The 19,929-nt window shown below is 42.8% G+C and overlaps 1 protein-coding gene across 2 annotated transcripts in view; it reads right to left on the bottom strand.

Moving 5' to 3' along the window:
- The window catches only part of CARS1 (cysteinyl-tRNA synthetase 1), a gene marked incomplete at its 5' end in the record, with an annotated part of 73,867 nt that overhangs the window by 12,868 nt on the left and 41,070 nt on the right, over window positions 1-19,929 (bottom strand). For both annotated transcript variants that reach the window (XM_077453501.1, XM_077453502.1), the window contains 3 exon segments: window positions 8,494-8,561; window positions 15,365-15,445; window positions 18,338-18,419. In XM_077453501.1, the coding sequence (XP_077309627.1) occupies window positions 8,494-8,561; window positions 15,365-15,445; window positions 18,338-18,419 (231 nt within the window).

The raw sequence follows: 19,929 nt of genomic DNA, 5'->3' as shown, positions 1-19,929 counted from the left end.
GTGCAGCTCTGCAAAAAAATAAAAAATAAAAAAAAAATCAGCTTCCAGGTTTAAGCCTAACGTTTTACTAATTAATCTTGAGTTCTATGGACCTCGTCGCATCAAAGTCAGAGTACTACTTCAAGGCGACTTCTATTCGACTTGTGCCCATAGACTTTAATGGAACAAAGGTATACAGATTAGTAGGATTTTAACTAACCCTCCAATGGACACAAATGCTCCACATAATATTAAAAATAAATACAAAATAAACTTTATTTCATTCAATTAAAAACTTTGATAAAATCCTATATCAAAAATGCAAGAACATTCATAATACCAATCAACCCCCCACTGAGGGGATGGAGATTGCTTAACAAGGTAGTCTTTTGAGATTAGATAAGAAAGGTTAACACGTTTCACAGGGGGCAACCGCTTCCTCGGGACCTCCCATCTTATATACAGTTACAGGTGGAAAAAGGTTCTTGCTACAGCCATGTAAAATCATGTTAACATACGGTTGGATCACCAGTATGGACGAGGTGACTATGTAAGGTGTGAATAAAGTCTCGCCGGCCCGTGGGAGGATATACAAAATTCCTGGACGCAAGACTACAAGACTCTATAAAGGGAGTCACTGTCTAAAAGAATACATCAAATCCTAAAGCCAAATAGATGTTGTTCAGAACAGGGATAGGAAGGGGGGAGACCAGCCCCTCAAATAAAGATTTGCATGTACTACATGGAGTAACTTGTATACGGACGTCCAAATGATTGGACATCAACGGGCAATAAACAAAAGACCAAGGCAGAATTGGGGCCAGGATTCATTCTTGTGTTGATGACGCCAGTTTAAGGAGCTTCCGAAGTCATTCAAAATTCATTAATAGGTGCATTAGACCTGCAGCTGACCTGCTTTACGTGGATTTAGCATTCACATAGGACTTGCTAAACATCCTTGAAGCAAAAAACAAAAAGATACTGCGCAAGTCTAGAGGCAGCAGAGCGCCACCTGCTGGTGGCCACTTTAAAGGCTGCCAGATGGAAGCAAAGTGCTGCTAGCAGTAAATTTCGAGGGAATGTTCCAGTGCTCTCCAGATTCGAGGGTTACCGTCAAGAGCTACATTATTATATTATATACGCAGACATACACACATATATACACACACACTAATTATATATATATATATATATATATATAAAATATAGAGATTATATATATATATATATATATATATATATATATATATATATATATATATATATATATATATATATATATATACATACATACATACATACATATACACACATACATACATACATACATACACACACACACACACACGTATACAGTGCAACCTGAAAGAGTTCACAGCATTTCTCTTTTTCCACATTTTGTCATGTTACAAGCCTTATTCCAAAATGGATTAAATTCATTATTTTCAATGAAAAAAGATGCTTTGAAATCTTTGCAAGTGTATTAAAAATAAAAAACATATATAAATTCCCATGTACATAAGTAAGCACAGCCTTTGCCATGACACTGAGAATTGATCTCAGGTGCCTCCTGTTTCCACTGATCATCCTTGAGGCCGGGTTCACACTATAGCGATGCGGGAACGCCGCGAATCCGCGGCGTTTACCCGCATCGCACACCTCCCGCCGGCAGTTCACACTGCCCTATGCGGACGGCTGGGAGTGTCAATGTTATGTTAATGACACCCCCAGATCCGTCGGCATATCGCAGTGCGATCTGCCGACTCGCACAGGAATCGGATCGCATGGTGTGAACCCCCATGCGATCCGATTCTGTTGCGGACCCAAAAAAGGGTCCCGTGCGAGTTTGCTGCGGGAGCGCTGCAAATTCAGCCATACTATCTGTATGGCTGAACTCGCATCGCTACGGAGATCGGATGTGATTTGCTGTGCGAATCACATCCGGATCTCCCCCCGCAGCGGTGTGAACCCGGCCTTAGATGTTTCTACAACTTGATTGGAGTCCACCTGTAGTAAATTCAGTTGATTGGACATAATTTGGAAAGGCACACACCTGTCTATAGAAGGTCCCACAGGCAACAGTGCATGTCAGAGCACAAACCAAACCATGAAGTCCAAGGAATGGTCTGTAGACCTCCGAGACAGGATTGTATGGAGGCACAGATCTGGGGAAGGGTATAGAAACATTTCTGCAGCACTAAAGGTCCCAATGAGGACAGTGGCCTCCATCATCTGTAAAATGGAAAACGTTTGGAACGACCGGGACTCTTCCTAGATTGGGCTACCTGGTCAAACTGAGCGATCGGGGTGAAGGGCCTTAGTCAGGGAGGTGACCAAGAAACCGATGGTAACTCTGACAGAGCTCCAGTGTTTCTCTGTGGAGAGAGGAGAACCTTCCAGAAGAACAACCATCTCTCCACCAATCAGGCCTATCCTGCTTCGGTTCTAATTAACACTGTTTTTACTGCGTTCATCAGCTCATCCCCCCACAGCTATTACCTTTTGTATCAATTGACCCTTCCTTTTTAGATTGTAAACTGTTTAAAATCTGTATAATAATAAATTATAATATATATATATATATATATATATATATATATATATATATTTTTTTTTTTTTTTTTTTTTTTTTTTTTTGTTTTTTTTACACAAACATGTGTGACTGACTGCATTATAGGAGGTATTTTATAACTTCATACTAGATGTTTGTGCACCACATTAAAGAGAAAAACACCGGCTTCGGTGACATATTCTCATAAGGTTTCCTGTGCATCGTCTACACCTGTCACCGAGGCTCGCGTTTCTATGGCACGGGACAGTGAGCTGTGTGGGTGGAAATCCCCCTCTGAAGGCGAAGCTTGCATTTCACAATCCTCAAACATTTGTGCAGAAAAAATTCTCTGACACAGCTGGTGAGATACAGCTGTAAATGTCAGCAAATGTCTGCCATGTCTTTACTGCCAGAGGCCATTCACAGAAAGGCAGCAACTATTGCTCTGGACTAGGGTGGCCTTTGTCCCCAGATACCTTTCTGTGCATGCGTGTCCTGACTGCATCTCCATTAAACATTGAAATTCTGTATTTGACACCTTCCTGGTGAAGGTTATCACTAGGTTTAAAAAACAGAACTGGAGGGAGCTTGAAGCAGCATTTTCCCCAGGAGAATGTATAAATGCTTGACTCGGTTACTCTTCATTTATTTATCCCAGGAAAACAGTTAAAGCTGATCTCCACGTTACATTTCATTTTAAATGGTATGTTTGGACCAAGTCAGTCCAAACAAACTATTTACTTAACAGTTGCAGCAGCTGGGAGCGCAGTATATACTTTGTGTAGCTACATACAGCACTGTGTTCTGGCAGTGGGATAAGAAACTTCCCGTCCTGCTCCTGGCACAAAACCCAGCCAGGAGGAGCACTGCTCAGCAATCCAGAGGAAGCTTTCTATGCTATGAATGAATACAAAGCTTCCTCTGATTGGCTGAGGTGGTGAGGACGGGCTGATGACATCACAAACTTCACATCAGAGGAAGCTTTGTATTAGTTTATATTTTATGAAGTTTCCCATGAATGGCTGGGCAACACAATTTTGTGCTGGGAGCAGGATGGGAAGATCTCATCCGGCTGTCCGAATTTAGTGCAGTATAATGTATATAGCTAAGGCTACACAGAGTATATACTGCACTCCCAGCCGCTGCAACTGTTAGTGAAGTAAATACAGTAAAACCTTGGATTGCGAGCACGATTCATTCCAGAAACATGCTTGTAATCCAAAGCACTTATATATCAAAGCAAATTTCCCCATAAGAATGATGAAAACACAAATCATTCATTCCACGACCATTTATTCAGATGTATTTTAAGGGGTTGTAAAGGCAAATGTTTTTTCACCTTAATGCATTCTATGCATTAAGGTGAAAAAACATCTGACAGTGCCTGCGCCCCCAGCCCCCCCCGTTTTACTTACCTCACCCCTCGAAAATCCCGAGCTCGCCCCCGCCGTCCTTTTCACCATTCAGCCTTGCCGCTGATTGGATGGAAAGTAGCGCAGCCATTGGCTCGCGCTGCTGTCAATCACATCTACTGACGTGGAGCACCGGGGGGGCGGGGCCATGTGATACAACGAGCAGCTATAGCCGCCGGCTGTATCACGGGAGTGCGCCCGCAGGTGCTTCTCACCATGCGAGGGAGCTCGCATGAGTGAGAGAAGTACCTGCGGGAGGAAGCCGAGACAGCCGCCGAGGGACCCCAGAAGAGCAGGTTCTGTGCAAAACGAGCTACACAGTGGAGATAAGTAAAACATGTTTGTTAATTTAAAAAAAAAAATTTTTTAACTTTTCAATCCCTTTTAGTTTATAGTCCATATAAAAAGATTATAGCAATGTGATAGGTTGTGCAACCATACAATGTCCATCCTCCACGAGGGAATTAGAAGCAAAATCCAGCAGGAGCTACAGAGTATAAGAGTATCTAAGTGTAGCAATATGGCTACATCTAATAAGGGTCCAACATTTAGACCCCTTTCACACAGAGGGCGTTTTGCAGGCCCTATAGCGTTAGAAATAGCACCTGCAATCCGCCCTCAAACTGCTGCTCCGTTCATTCCAGTGTGAAAGCCCGAGGGCTTTCACACTGGAGCGTTGCACTGGCAGGACTTCAGGAAAAGTCCTGCCAGCAGCTTCTTTGGAGCGGTGAAGGATCGGTGTGTTTACCGCTCCTCCACCGCTGCTCCCCATTGAAATCAATGGGGCAGCGCTGCATTACCGCCGGCAAAATGCTGCTATTGCGGAGTATTGCAGGCAGTTTTAACCCTTTCTCGGACGCTAGCGGGGGTAAAAGCACCCCGCTAGCGGCTGAAATGTGCTGCAAATCTGACAGTAAAATGTCACAAAAATAGCAGCGTTTTACTGCCGACGCTATGGGAGTGGCAGTGTGAAAGGGGTCTTAGAAACTCAAGTGGTTGAAGATTAAAAACAGGCACATCCAAGTATGAAGGCATCCGGGGTAAAGTGGTCCACATAGACCATCCTCCACACCGCCGGCTCTCACTGATGTCAACAATCGCGACCGGGAAGACTACCCTGCAGTAGAGCAATCTGAAAGCGAGGCTTGAACTGCTCATGGAGCGCAGTGTGGAAGGGACTACATTGATGGCAGTGCAGAGGACGGTCTATGTGGACAGCTTTACCCCGGATGCTGCATATTTAGATGTGCCTCTTTTAATCATCAAGCATGTGAGTTGCTAATGTTGTACCTTCATTAAATGTAACCATATTGCTACACTTAGAGGCGCCTCTCTTCTCTTTTATATTCAGTTGTGACATGACGCTACTTGTATATCAAGTAAAAATTTATTTAAAATTTTTTTCTCGTCTTGCAAAACGCTCTCAAACCAAGTTACTCTCAAACCAAGGTTTTACTGTAGTTAGTTTGGACCAGCTTGGAGTTACTTTGCCCACCCTTTCTTCAATAGATAAACGCATGCTTGATGCTCCCCTAACATTAGAGGAATTGGAGGTTGCAGTTGCGAATCTCCCTATTTATTTTTTCCTTAAAGTGGTAGTAAGCTGGACAACTGTGCCCCATGTAAAGTAGTTTAAAATGACTTACATGTAGGTGGCTTTGAAAGTATTTCAAACTGCACCATTTAGAGCAGTGGTCATCAACTCCTGTCCTCAGGGCCCACTAAACAGGCCAGGTTTGCAAGATAACTGAAATACATCACAGGTGATCTCATTTGCTGCTCAGTGATTGCAGTATTCTAGTCTGTATCTCTCCAAGGTAATACAAAAAACTTGGCCTGTTAGTGGGCCCTGAGGACAGGGTTGATGACCACTGATTTAGAAGATATCGTCCAATGTTTCTTTTAAGTATGTCACTCGTACATGCTCATTGTGTCTCCAAGGGCACACTCAGCGTGCCGACAGTCTATGCCTCTGTCAGCACTCTCCCTGGATTGCAATGCTGTGGAGTAATGCTGACCATTCATAACATCACGTAACACCCCATGTGACTAGTGATATCACAGGGGGTGTATACACCGACATTCAGCACAGGAATCGAGGAGAGCCGCACATTCTATTGCCGGAGTTCCATCAGATTAGGTAACTTATCAGATTATGTGACAGAAGTGACGTTCCATCACAGCCATACACCGTACACCCTGCACTCTCTCACACTAAGCTTACAGTCTGAAGTCGCCAAGCGGACATCTTTTTACACCCACCGAAGTCTTGCATTTCACACTTATTTTTACCACTAAGCTGAGCTTATATAGTGAAATACAGTATTTAGCCCCGTGACACCGTTTTGATGTTGAATTTTAAAAGCAGCGGCAAGCCTGCTGATCACACAGGTTTGCCAATGTGACAGCACACCGCTGCTTTTAAGATTCAACATCAAAACAGCCTGAAGTGATTTCAAAATCCTGTATTTCACAATATAAGTTTAGTGGTAAAAATAAGTGTGAAATGCAAGACTTTGGTGGGTGTAAAAAAATGGCCGCTTGGCGACTTCATACTGTAAGCTTAGTATGGGAGAGTGCGGGGTGCACCAAGATGGCCGTGACGGAACGTCACTTCCCTTACAAGTTTTGACGGGTCACCTAATCTGACAGAACACCGGCTTTATATGAAAACGAGGCTTGGTTCTTTTATTGAGCATGTTCAAGATTCTGATTATAGCATATCTGGAAAGGACAGAAGTACACATACGGAAGGGACTGGGAGGCAACTGCAAATATGGCATCCGCTTTAGCAGGAGCAGAGAAATAAGGAAACAAGCTGCACATACCGTAACACAGCTGCTTTGAGGCCATAGTTTATTCCTGCATGTTTACATATGCAAACCGTAGCGGTCTTATGCTTGCTGAGGATTTTTTAAAATGGCTTTAATTTGCAGAGAAGAACTAGGCAAGACTAATAACACGGTAGATTGCACAGGCCAGCAATGCATTTCTGGCAGGATCCACAGTTTTTGAACAGATATACCATATATAAATAGTATGTTCACCAGACCCAAAAGGGAGCAAATAAGAGACGTTCATTGTTAGGGTTCCTTTCACACGGGCTGTACATTTTTCAGGCAGACCTTATCGGACCCTCCATTCACCCCTATATCCGCTGACATCCGCCGTTGTCTGATCCGATCCTGTCCGCAAAATCCGGACGGATGGTGGTCCTATTTTCCATCCATCTGCCAAATCGGATCAGATATTCATAGGTTGAACTTGTGTCTTTTTTAAACCTCACCTACTACGTAACTATGATCGTGTGAAAATAGACAGGCGGTCTGTTATCATCCGATCTCATCATAGGGGAGAGCGGGAATGTGTCCGTCTCGGCTCTGCTCAGAAAGCGGTGATGGACCTGTCATCCGCCTGCTCAAAGGATCAGCGGAGAAAACCCCCCGCTGAGCAAAGCGGAGTCCGGCCCGTGTGAAAGGGGCCTTAAGGCCCCATTCACACCTGAGCATTTTATAGCTTGAAGCCTCAAGCTACAAAACGCTGGAGGGGGAAAAAAATCTATTATTCTCAATGGAGATGGTTCACATCTTCACTCCAAGTCGCCTGAAGCTCAAACGAATTCTGGACCCTTTTTTGTTGCTCAAATCGGGCAGATTTGGGTGTTTTCCTTCTGTTTACATTGGTGACCTTTTGCCCTGCACAAAATCGTGGCAAAAAACACCGCAAAATCGCGGTAAAAACGCTGCAAAATCACGCCTGATAACGCTACGTTCAGGTGTGAATGGGGCCTAAGGTTTATAAACACTTTGTGCTCAGTTAGCATGCACAGTGGACTGCCGAGTGTCTCTGTAGGCAGTCTATTAAATTATATTAGGTCAGTTTGGATCCATAGGCTACAAGTATGATGGGACATCATCATTACTGCAGGTACTTACAGTGCCTTGAAAAAGTTTTCATACCCCTTGAAATGGTCACATTTTGTCATGTTAAAACCAAAAACGTAAAATGTATTTTATTGTTGAAAACCATTTATAAATTTTCCTTCCACGTCGCAATTATGTGCCACTTTGTGTTGGTCTATCACATAAAATACATTTACGTTTTTGGTTGTAACATGACAAAATGTGGAAAACATCAAGGGATATGAATACTTTTTCAAGGCACTGCATATAGCGCTGTCAATTTACGCAGCCCTTTACATTTATATTTCACATTCACATCAGTCCCTGCCCTTAAAGAGCTTACAATGTAAGGTCCTTAACTCACACCCATACATACACATACTAGAGCCAATTTAAACAGGAGTCAATTAACCTACCAGCATGTCATTGGAGTGCGGGAGGAAACCGGAGTAACAAGAGGAAAACCAGGCAGGCGCAGGGAGAACATGCAAACTCAAAGTGGGTAGAGTCATGATTGGGATTTAAATCAGAAGCGCTAACCACACTAGGCAGAGAGCCATTGGTTATTAAAAAGAGTTACTAAACTAACATTAAAATAAACGATAAATCGTGATTTTTCATCATGATTAAAACAGATCATTTCATTTACCTTCTTCTTTTCTTCCTTTTCCTTTAGCAGAGTCTCTTTGTCCACAAGTTTGACCACCGTTGGCAGACCTGAGAAAGCAGACTATTAAAAATATACTTATACTCACTGGAAGCTTAGACAACTAAAGTGAGACTAATAGCTACATACAGTATATGTCTGTCTGCTTAAAAACCCTTATTTTTTTCTTGTTTTGCGTTTTTTTTTTTTTTATATATACCATTTGATAATTTTTGATTTTAGTAATTTAGCTGACATAGTTTTTTTTTTTTTTTTTAGTTATGCAAACAAACACTGCTCCATCCCTTTTCCTACTTATGCTGTATATTTTTTGTAAAAGATGTGTGTACTTTTTATTTTTATTTTTTTTTAATTTGCTGCGGCCTGGATAAGTGATGCAGAAGTAGTGGCTTCACTAATTGAATGGCTGCTGCAGGAAGAGGAGGAAGTGCTGATAACGGAGAGGAAATGGAAGCTAGGGGATGATGTCGCGGCTCCCGCAATTCAGCTCCGTTGTCAAGCGATCCGTGATGTAGGGGAGTCACTGCTTTTGCTTCAAGTGACAGCACCAGAGCAAATCAGAATAAAAAAAGAAAAGGTATTTACACGCACTATAAAGAACACACACACACACACACACACACACACAATCCAGGTCTTCCGGGTAGACCACTGTGATTACTCAGCGGGAGCCAAATGGTGGGTCTCAATGCCAATTGCACCCACCAATCTTTCGGAACAGATGCAGAACAACAGTCTACATATGTAAACAAGACAGATTGCCATTCTGTCAGGAGGGAAGGCATGGATCCTGTGTTCTTGCAAAAGTAGGGACATAGATCTATGACTTCCCCTAGTAAAAGCCCCTACCACACTGTGCACAAAAACACTGGCTAGGCACACAGTTAACCCTTTGATCGCCCCAATGTTAACCCCTTCCCAGCCAGTGTCATTAGTACAGAGACAGTGCATATTTTTTTTAGCACTGATCAGTGTATTGGCGTTACTGGTTCCCAAAAAGTGTCAGTTGGTTTTAGATTGTTAGCTGCAACATCGCAGACCCAGTATAAGTCGCAGATTGTCGCCATTACTAGTAAAAATAAAAACTATCCGATAGTTTGTAGACGCTATAACTTTTGCGCAAACCAATCAATATATGCTTATTGGGATTTTGTTTCCCAAAAATATGTAGCAGAATACATATTGCCCTATATTTATGAGGAAATTAGATTTTTTTTTTTTATTTTTTTTTTTTAATTGTCATTATTTTTTGTTTATAGCTCTCTGCTGAGGGATCTGTGAGAACCGAGCGATTGCCGGTGTTTGATCGCTCGGTTTTCAGTGTTAGGGGTGCACCATCCACCTAGATAAGTATAATTCTTAAAAAAAAAAAAAAAAAAAAAACACAATTTTTAACAGTAAATATACAGTTGTGTTCATAAGTTTACATACCCTGGCATAATTTATGATTTCTTGGCAATTTTTCAGAGAATATAAATAACACAAAAACTTTTCTTTTACTCATGGTTAGTGTTTGGCTGAAACCATTTATTATCAATCAACTGTGTTTATTCTTTAAATCATAATGGCAACAGAAATTACCCAAATGACCCTGATAAAAAGTTTACATACCCCAGTTCTTAAAGCGGAATTCCACTTAAAAATAAAAGTCAGCAGCTACAAATACTGCAGCTGCTGACTTTTAATAAATCAGACACTTACCTATCCCAGGGTCCAGCGATGCGGGGGAACGAAGCCCTGCTCACCCCCTCGCTCCTCTCTGTGGTGCCGGCATTGTAACTGTGGGTGCCCGGCTGTGGCTTCACAGCCCAGCACCCACTGCACATGCGCACGCTGTGACTGGCCGGGTGATCATCTGGGACCTGTGACGTGTCCCTGATGATTGGCAGGGGGTGGGGGTGATCTCCCTTCCGGTGCTGCGGGCAGGAAGTGGGAGCTGGGACCCTCTAAAAAGAGGGTACCGGCTCCCGCCCCCAAAAAATGACATGCCAAATGTGGCATGTCAGGGGGTCACCTCCCTTAAAGTGGAAGTTCCATTTTTGGATGGAACTCCGCTTTAATACCGTGTATTGCCCCCTTTAACATCAATGACAGCTTGAAGTCTTTGTTGGTATTTGTGGACGAGGCTCTTTATCTTCTCAGATGGTAAAACTGCCCATTCCTTTTGGCACAAAAGCCTCCAGTTCCTGTAAATTCTTGGGCTGTCTTGCATAATCTGCACGTTTGATATCTCCCCAGAGTGGCTCAATGATATTGAGGTCAGGAGATGGAGATGGTTACTCCAGAACCTTCACTTTATTCTGCTGTAGCCAATGGCAGGGGGACTTGGCCTTGTGTTTTGGATCATCGCCCTGTTGAAATGTCCAAGAACGTCCCATGCGCAGCTTCCTGGCTGATGAATGCAAATGTTCCTCCAGTATTTTTTGATAATATACTGCATTCATCTTGCCAACAATTTTGACCAAATTTCCTGTGCCTTTGTATCTCACACATCCCCAAAACATCAGCGATCCACCTCCATGTTTCACAGTAGGAATGGTGGACCTTTCATCATAGGCCTTGTTGACTCCTCTCCAAATGTAGTGTTTATGGTTGTGGTCAAAAAGCTCAATTTTGGTCTCATCACTCCAGGTGACTTTGTGCCAGAAGGTTTGAGGCTTTTCTCTGCCTTTTTAGCGTATTATAAGTGGGATACTTTGTGGCATTTGCATAGTAATGTCTTTCTTCTGGAGACTCGACCATGCAGCCCATCTTTCTTCAAGTGCCTCCTTATTGTGCATCTTGAAACAGCCACACCACATATTTTCAGAGAGTCCTGTATTTCATCTGAAGTTATTTGTGGGTTTTTCTTTGCAATTTTCCTGGCGGTCGTGGCTGAAATTTTAGTTGGTCTACCAGACCATGGTTTCGTTTCAACAGAACCCCTCATTTTCCACTTCTTGATTAGAGTATGAACACTGCTGATTGGTATTCTCAATTCCTTGGATATCTTTTTATTTCCCTTTCCTGTTTTATACAGTTCAATTACCTTTTCCCGCAGATCCTTTAACAATTCTTTAAAAAGAAGCCAGACTTCTTTTCTAAGCGGAGACCTCCATCTTAAGTAAAGGCAGCTGGAACAGCCAGCAACCGAATACAACAACTCCTTCCGCATCCATATAGGCATCCCCTGATCAACTTGCGCGCTAATAGCCTCAAGCACGGCGGCAAGTCTGATACCTAGCCCCACCTCAGGATCAATACCCTGATCAGGATCATCATCTTAGGCCCATAGTACCATCAACAGCATCCACAAACCATGTGCTACTTCAAATACTCAGCTGAAGTTCTGCACAGACTAAGGAACATCAACACCACATTGCCATCTTCCATACAAAAAATACTTCAAAGAGAACAACTATTAAAAAACGGACGACAAGCGGCTCCCAACCACAGGAAGACATCTACTCGACCACTACAATTAGATTGCGCCTTGATTAACGCCAGGTCTGCAGTCAAACATAGACTGGAAGTACACGACTTCATCATTGAGAACAATGTAGATTGTCTCTTCATCACCGAAAGCTGGTTAACCTCTGACTGCAACACCATCCTCACCGAATTGGTGCCGGAAAACTACAGGATCCTAACCGAACACCGGATAGGGAAAAAAGGAGGAGGCCTAGCAGTGATCTTTAAAGGTCACCTGGATCTCACTAAACCATCATCTCAGAACCCAGTGTCTTTTATGGAAACCCTGACGCTACATTTTCAACCAACACCCCATGACACCACTCATATTCTACTGTGCTACAGACCACCGGGACCAAAGTCCAATCTTCTTTCACCCCTCACGGAATCCTTTGCAATGCACACCCTAAAATTCAAAAATTTCCTGGCACTCGGAGATTTCAACCTTTGGGCAAACGAGCCTAAAGACCCCATCGCGACTGCCTGCATCAATCAACTAGAAGAACTGGGTCTACAGCAACTGATAAAGACTCCCACGCATGGGTCAGGACACACCCTGGACCTCATTTTCAAACAGAACATCGACGTCAACATATGCGACAACATAACTCTGCCATGGACGGATCACCACGCCATCAAATTCAAAATCACTACCAACATCACCAACGCAAAACGGAAACCTGTAACAACGCACTGGACCAGATCGCATAAAAAACTGTACTCCGAAGCCTTCAAAACCACTCTGTCCAAAAAAATATCTACAATAACCTTAAACCACTCTACGGAGGAAACACTCAACTCCCTGAACAAGGCATTACTGCAATCAGCAGACTCGGTAGCACCAAAACGCAGGGCTCTCATCAGGAAGAAAAATGCTGGATGGTTTAATAGCTCCCTCTCCGTACTAAAGCAAGAACGCAGAAGAGCGGAAAGAACATGGAGAAGAAATCCCACCGAGGAAAACCTATTTAACTACAAAGGTCTGACAGAGAATTATCGGAAAGCAATCTTCAAAGCCAAAAAGGACCACTTCTCATATACAATCTCAACGGCCGCAAACCAACCACGGGAACTGTTTAAACTGGTTAATCAATCAATGAATCCGGTGTGCCTAGAACCCCCAGAAAGCGAATCCCAGGATTACTGTGACAAACTGTCAGATTTTTTCATCGATAAAGTCAAAACCATCAGGGAAACAATTTGTCAGAAGAAAACATCCGACCCCAGCCAGCAAATACATAAAGAGGATGTCTGCACCAACATACCGCAACCGCCGAAATTTTCACTATCCCCAATTACCGTAGACACCGCAAAAAACATCATTAATAAACTGCGTGACAGTACCTCACCTATTGACATCATCCCCACAAAACTACTGAAAGAATGCTCCGACATCGTGGCTCCAACCATAACCCACCTCATAAACCGATCATTCCACGAAGGGATTGTTCCCAGCATCCTCAAACAAGGCATCGTCAAACCTCTACTCAAGAAACCAAACCTGGACCCTCAGGATCCAAACAACCGTAGGCCAATTACAAGCCTCAACACCATTTCTAAGATCATGGAGAAAGCTGTAGTACATCAGCTACAACTTCACCTGGATACTCACAAACTCCTGGACCCGCTGCAATCAGGCTTCCGCCCGGGTCATGGAACAGAAACAGCTCTCCTCAAGATTTGGGATGACGCCCTCGAAGCGGCAGATGACGGAGAGCCGTGTCTCCTCGTACTGCTAGACCTAAGTGCAGCGTTTGATACAGTAGATCACAATACTCTACTCGTCCGCCTCACAGAAGTAGCCGGAGTCCAAGACATAGATCTCCATTGGTTCGCGTCCTTCCTAGGAAATCGGTCACAGACAGTGAAACTAGGAAAATTCCTCTCCGAAACTCGGGCAGTCACCTGTGGAGTCCCTCAAGGCTCTCCATTGTCACCCGTTCTCTTCAACATTTACATTCGCCCACTCCTTCAAATCATCAGATGCTCAGATCTCTGCTTCCACTCTTACGCTGACGACACGCAACTTTATTTCCGGATCAATGGAAAAAAAGATCACCAACAACAACTTGAAAACTGCCTCAAATCAATAGAGGACTGGATGACCACCAACTCCCTCCAGCTGAACCAATCAAAGACAGAGCTTCTTATCTTACACCCAAATCATAAGCCCGCAACCAAAACCTCCTGGTCTCCACCAACCGTCTTTGGGCAGACTATCTCCCCAAAGACCAAAGCGAAGAGTCTCGGGGTTATTTTAGACGCACAAATGTCAATGGATGCGCAAATAGGAGCAGTAGTCAGTGGATCTCACCATCTGCTGCGCATGCTTCGCAGACTCATCCCTTTTATCCCAAAGAATGACAAAGCAGTGGTAGTTGGAACAATCATTAATTCACGACTGGACTACGCAAACTCGCTTTACATAGGATTACCACAATATCAACTTGCGCGATTACAACTGATCCAAAACACGGCGGCAAGGCTGATAACAGGAAAAAAACCCTGGGAATCCATTTCTCCTTCACTGAGGAGCTTACATTGGCTAACCGTAAAAAATCGGATCACGTTCAAGACCCTTTGCCTCACCCACAAATGCGTGCATAGAGAAGCTCCGCAATACCTAATGGAGAAAATAAATCATTACACACCAAACCGCAGTCTTCGATCAGCCAACAAAAACCTCCTCCTCGTGCCCAAAGCCCGGTATAGATCCAAGGGGGATCGGAGATTCGCTGTCCAAGGGCCTCGGCTATGGAATGCTCTACCAATAAACATCCGCCTGGAAGAAAATCACCTGGCTTTTAGGAAAAAACTCAAGACCTTCCTCTTTTAGCAGATGATCAAAGCTCGCCACAGCGCCTAGAGGCGATTCAGTTCGCATTGTGCGCTATATAAGTATTTCATTCATTCATTCATTCAATTCTTTTGCTTTCCCCACGACTCAGAATCCAAAAACGTCAGTGCAGCACTGGATGAAAGGTGCAAGGGTCTGCCAGGAGTCTAGAAACTCATTGACCTTTTATACATACATACTAATTACAAGCAAACAGATCACAGGACAGGATGGTGACCTTTAATTGTCATTCAAACCCCCTGTGTGTCAACCTGTGTGCATGTTATCAGGCCAAGATCACTGGGGTATGTAAACTTTTGATCAGGGTCATTTGGGTAGTTTCTGTTGACATTATGATTTAAAAAGAGTAAACACAATTGACTGATAATAAATGCTTCAGCAAAACACTAACCATGAGTGAAAGAAAAGTTTTTGTGTTATCATTTATATTCTCTGAAAAAATAAATCATAAATTCTTCCAGGGTATGTAAACTTATGAGCACAACTGTATATGTATTTTAACTGTGTATCTAGCCGATTGTCTAGCGTCCCATAGCAATCTGTTACCTTCATGGTCTTCCAGACGCACTCCAAGTTCCGGCAGGACGTCGTCTCGAAGGGCATCACACAGATTCAACACTCCCAACACTGAAAGAGGAAAAAAAAATAAAAAAAAATATCGAACAAACTTGCAAAGTCTCACAAACACATGGTATATGAAAATCCCAATATAGACCCCACAGAAGAAAACTCGGGTCTGATTGTACCAGAACTGCATGAAAGGAAGTGTTTACATTATTCAGAGTAACAACATGTCAGGTATGAGGTTTCCATTGCAGGTTAGAGAATGAAATAAGAAACGGATCTGTGGTTATGGGCACAGACCCTTTCTTAAAGTGGTTGTAAACCAGGAGTCTCAAATTGGTGGTCCTCCAGCTGTTGCAAAACTACAAGTCCCATGAGGCATTGCAAGGCTGACAGTTACAAGCATGACTCCCAAAGGCAGAGGCATGATGGGACTTGTAGTTTTGCAGCAGCCGGCGGGCCGCCTGTTTGAGACCCCTGTTGTAAACCCTTACAAACCACTTTGACCTACAGGTAAGTCTAGATTAAGGCTTACCTGTAGGTCCAAGAAATATCTCCTAAACCTATACGGTTTAGGAGATATTTACAAAAAGACAGACAGCGACGTGCAGGCGCACTGAGGCGATATGCTGCTCATGTCGGCTCCCGTGCGCATGCCATCGCAGCTCCGGCGAATCACAGCGCCGGAGCAGCGAGACCTGGAAGTCACTCCGGGATACATGGCAGCGGCGAAGATAGAGGAGGACCGCTTCGGGGGCTTCGTTCTCAGGTAAGTTATTCATAATGAGCATTTTTTTTTTTTTTTTTTTTAAATAGCCTTTACTTCCTCTTTAAGTTTGATAAAACTTGACAAAATTAAAATGGCACAAAATGCATTGCATCTGTTCCTGTCAGTTTAATTAATTCACTTGGAACTGTAGAAAACGGGGGGTCCACCAACAGTATTGGTAAATACATAAGGGCATAAAAATGTGGGGCTTAATAATCATGTGCAATGCCAATTTTAATTAGGAGTGGGGAGGGTTTAGAGGTTTTCTAAATACAGTATAGCTATATGAGCCTTTCACTGTATTACTCCTGAAGGGGGAACAATGTTTAATTGTGATGAATCAGTAAAGTGTGATTATGAAAGACACAGATTTAGTGTGAAATTGATGAAGTGCTGATCGGAATTTAGTATTTCATCTACTAGCTAAGATTCTATCTATGTTGGCCCTTAGAATTGGGTATATTGGATTGTACGATATTTTTTATTGTATTTACTTATTTTTTTTTATGGTTGAACTGGATGGACTTGTGTCTTTTTTTAACCTGACTAACTATGTAACCGATTGTTGAAATATAATCAAAATCTTGATTCCATGTAGATGAAAAATGACTTCATAGACAACACATAAATGTACATAGTTAAAAACAACCTGCTGCCTTTATTCCACCCATTTGACCCACCCACAGTTGATCCAGAGGAAGGCAAAAAAAAAAAAACACCCACCAACAAAGCATGATCCAATTTGCTACAGTAGGGGAAAAAAATTCCTTCCTGATCCCCCAAGAGGAATCAGATTTTCCCTGGATCAACTTTACCTATAAATGCCAGTACCCAGTTATATTATGTACATTTAGGAAAGCATTCAGACCTTTCTTAAAGCAATCTACTGAGCGGCAAAGAACCACCTCTGGAGGGAGTCTATTCCACATTTTCACAGCTCTTATGCGCCGTACACACGGTTCGGAAATTGCGACGGAAAAGGTCCGATCGGATTATATTTTCGGAAAATCTGATTGTGTGTGGGCTCTAATTGGACTTTTTCCGTCGGCAATTCCGACGGAAAAAATTTGAGTGCAGGATCTCAAATTTGCCGACAACGAAATCCGATGGGACTTTTTCCGATCGGACAAAGTGCCACGCGTGCTCAGATAAAAAGTATGAGAGCAAAGCTAATGGCTACTAGCCTGAATGTAGTCCCGTCGGAACGAACTAACGTCATCGCGTTCCAAACGATCGGATTTTCCGACAACCTTGTCCGACCGCGTGTATGCAACACCAGTTTCGGACAAAATCCGTCGGGAAAAAAAAAAAAAACTGATTTTTGTGGTCGGAATTTCCGACCGTGTGTACGGGGGCTTACTGTGAAGAAACCTTTCCGTATTTGGAGATGAAATCTCTTTTCCTATAAATGTAAAGAGTGCCCCCCTTGTCCTCTGTGATGACCGTAAAGTGTATAACTCAACACCAAGATCACTATATGGACCCCTTATATATTTGAACATGTTGATCATATCCCCCCCCCCCCCGTATGATCAATATGTTCAAGGGCTGGCGTATGTTTAGAGGTGAGCAAATAGCATGTTCAACACAGTAGTAACAACTGATTATTTTTCTTCACCATATTTGGAGGAGCATGGTGATAGGTAGTGCCTATATTCATAGTGTATTTGTTTTACATAGTTAGTCAAGTTGAAAAAAGACGCAAGTCCATCCAGTTCAACCACAAAAAAAAAAAAAATATATATATATTTTGTATTTGAATTGCAATTTCAGTACAGGAGGTGAATGTACAGCTGTGCACAAAGCTTGTGTTCAGCTTTAAGTACGAAGAAATAATTTAATGTCCATAATGGTCCAAGGCTCTCTAACATTTATTCTTGTTTGTGGTCACCAACCTGGCCTTGCCTCCTCCTGCAACTTACTATTGGTCAGTGAGGCTCCTATCGGAGTTCTGGGCCCGGAAGCTGCAGAGGAAAGGCTAACCTGTCAACCAGGAAATCCCATTCATTTTTTCTAAGCAGGAGGACTTTTGGATTTGGGAGATCCGTATCTCGGAGGTCACCATTATGTTTTATACAGATCAATTTCTTGTAATGGCTGTAGCCCCAGTTTGGCTTTAAATGCCAATATGGCAGTAATGCCTGGACCTGGAAATGTTGGTTTATATTAGTTGTGGTTGGTCTCACCTTTGTTCTCTCTGGCAATCTGTCGAACCCCCTCTCTGAACTGGGATAAAACTTGCAGGTATGGCATTACCGTGGACTCCAGCTATATGGGAGAATTTATGATAAAAAATGTTATTCATACTATTCTTCATTCACCCTCTTGAAGGTGCTATGCAAAACAATCATATTTACACATTATGGGAGAGAGTAAAGTATCTAAAGGCAAAGCTTTTTCAAGTTTTAGAGCTTCGAAGGGTTAGAACCCCTGTCATGATTTTATGGCTGTGCATGTCCCCACTGGGCAGATTCACCCTCTGTATTTGTCCTAGATGCCCACAGTCACCAAGACAGAAAGTGTTTTTTTTTTCAACCGACATTGGAACAAGAAAAGAGGGGAAATCTTCTAATGGGATGCTTGTCCCGGTAACAACAGGCTAAGAAGTGATTTCCCCTTACTTCCTGTTGTGTCTTCAGGACAGGAAGGGAAGGAAAATATCCCTAACAGGGCAAAGACAGCTAAAAACGAATCCACTTAGGGGTGTAACACTTCCCTAATCTATACAAATCCTTAAAGTACAAAAGGCAAAATCTTTTTTTGTTTTTGTTTTAGATAGAGTGGAGAGGGATTAAAACCCCTGTTCGTTTTTACTGCTCACCGTGTTCATGTTAAGGAGATTCGCCCTCTCTATTTGTCCTGTTAGCTTGATCATTGAAAGTGAAAGAAAATCCCAAATGTTGGGTTGTCCCCAGAAGTAATAGATGGTAAATCTTCCAATGGGAACACTAGTTCTGGTGACCTGGGGGCCCACAAGGGATTAATTAATTTTCAGGGATTTCCTGTTTGGCTATGGGACAGGAAGTGAAATCTCTGAAATAGGACACAGATCAAAAGAAAAAAAAATCTGAAGGGTTATAAAACTCTCCCTTACTGTATCCAAAATGAAAAAAAAAAAAAAAAAAAAAAAAGTTTTGCCTATAGTCCTACTTTAAATAAAACTCTAATGCCCCGTACACACGGTTGGAACTTCCGACAGAAAAAGTCAGACGGAAGCTTTTCATTGTATATTCCGACCATGTGTATGCCCCATCAGACTTTTTACGTCAAAAATTCTGACGGACCTAGAAATAGAATATGGTCTAAATATTTCCGACTGAACCAATTCCCATCGGGAAGACCGCTCGTCTGTATGCTGTTCAGACGTACCAAAAACGTGGCATGCTCTGAAGCAAGTACGAGACGGAAGCGATTGGCTATTGAACTTCCTTTTTCTAGTCCCGTCATATGTGTTGTACGTCACCACGCTCTTGACGGTCGGAATTTGGTGTGATCGTGTGTATGCAAGACAGCTTCAGCGGAATTCCATCGGAAAAACCTTCAGAGTTTATTCCGACTGGAAAACCGGTCGTGTGTACGCGGCATTAGGGAATTATAAATGGTATCTAACAGTCCAATTACTTCCACGGTGCCTCTAATTGTGTATGCCTTGGTAAATCTAGAACCAGTCGAGAAATTGTAGTTCAAAGTTTCTACAACCTTAACAAGTTTCTAGGGACAGAAAGTGTGTACCTTGTAACTTAGACTGTGCAGACTCATCTGATTACATGAAAGAAGA

The sequence above is a fragment of the Lithobates pipiens genome, unplaced genomic scaffold (genome assembly GCF_037356315.1).
Source record: "Lithobates pipiens isolate NorthernLeopardFrog02 unplaced genomic scaffold, aLitPip1_a1.2 Scaffold_24, whole genome shotgun sequence".
NCBI lineage: Eukaryota > Metazoa > Chordata > Amphibia > Anura > Ranidae > Lithobates > Lithobates pipiens.
Note: the sequence above shows the minus strand (reverse complement) of the source record. Positions and strands in the feature narration are given on the sequence as shown.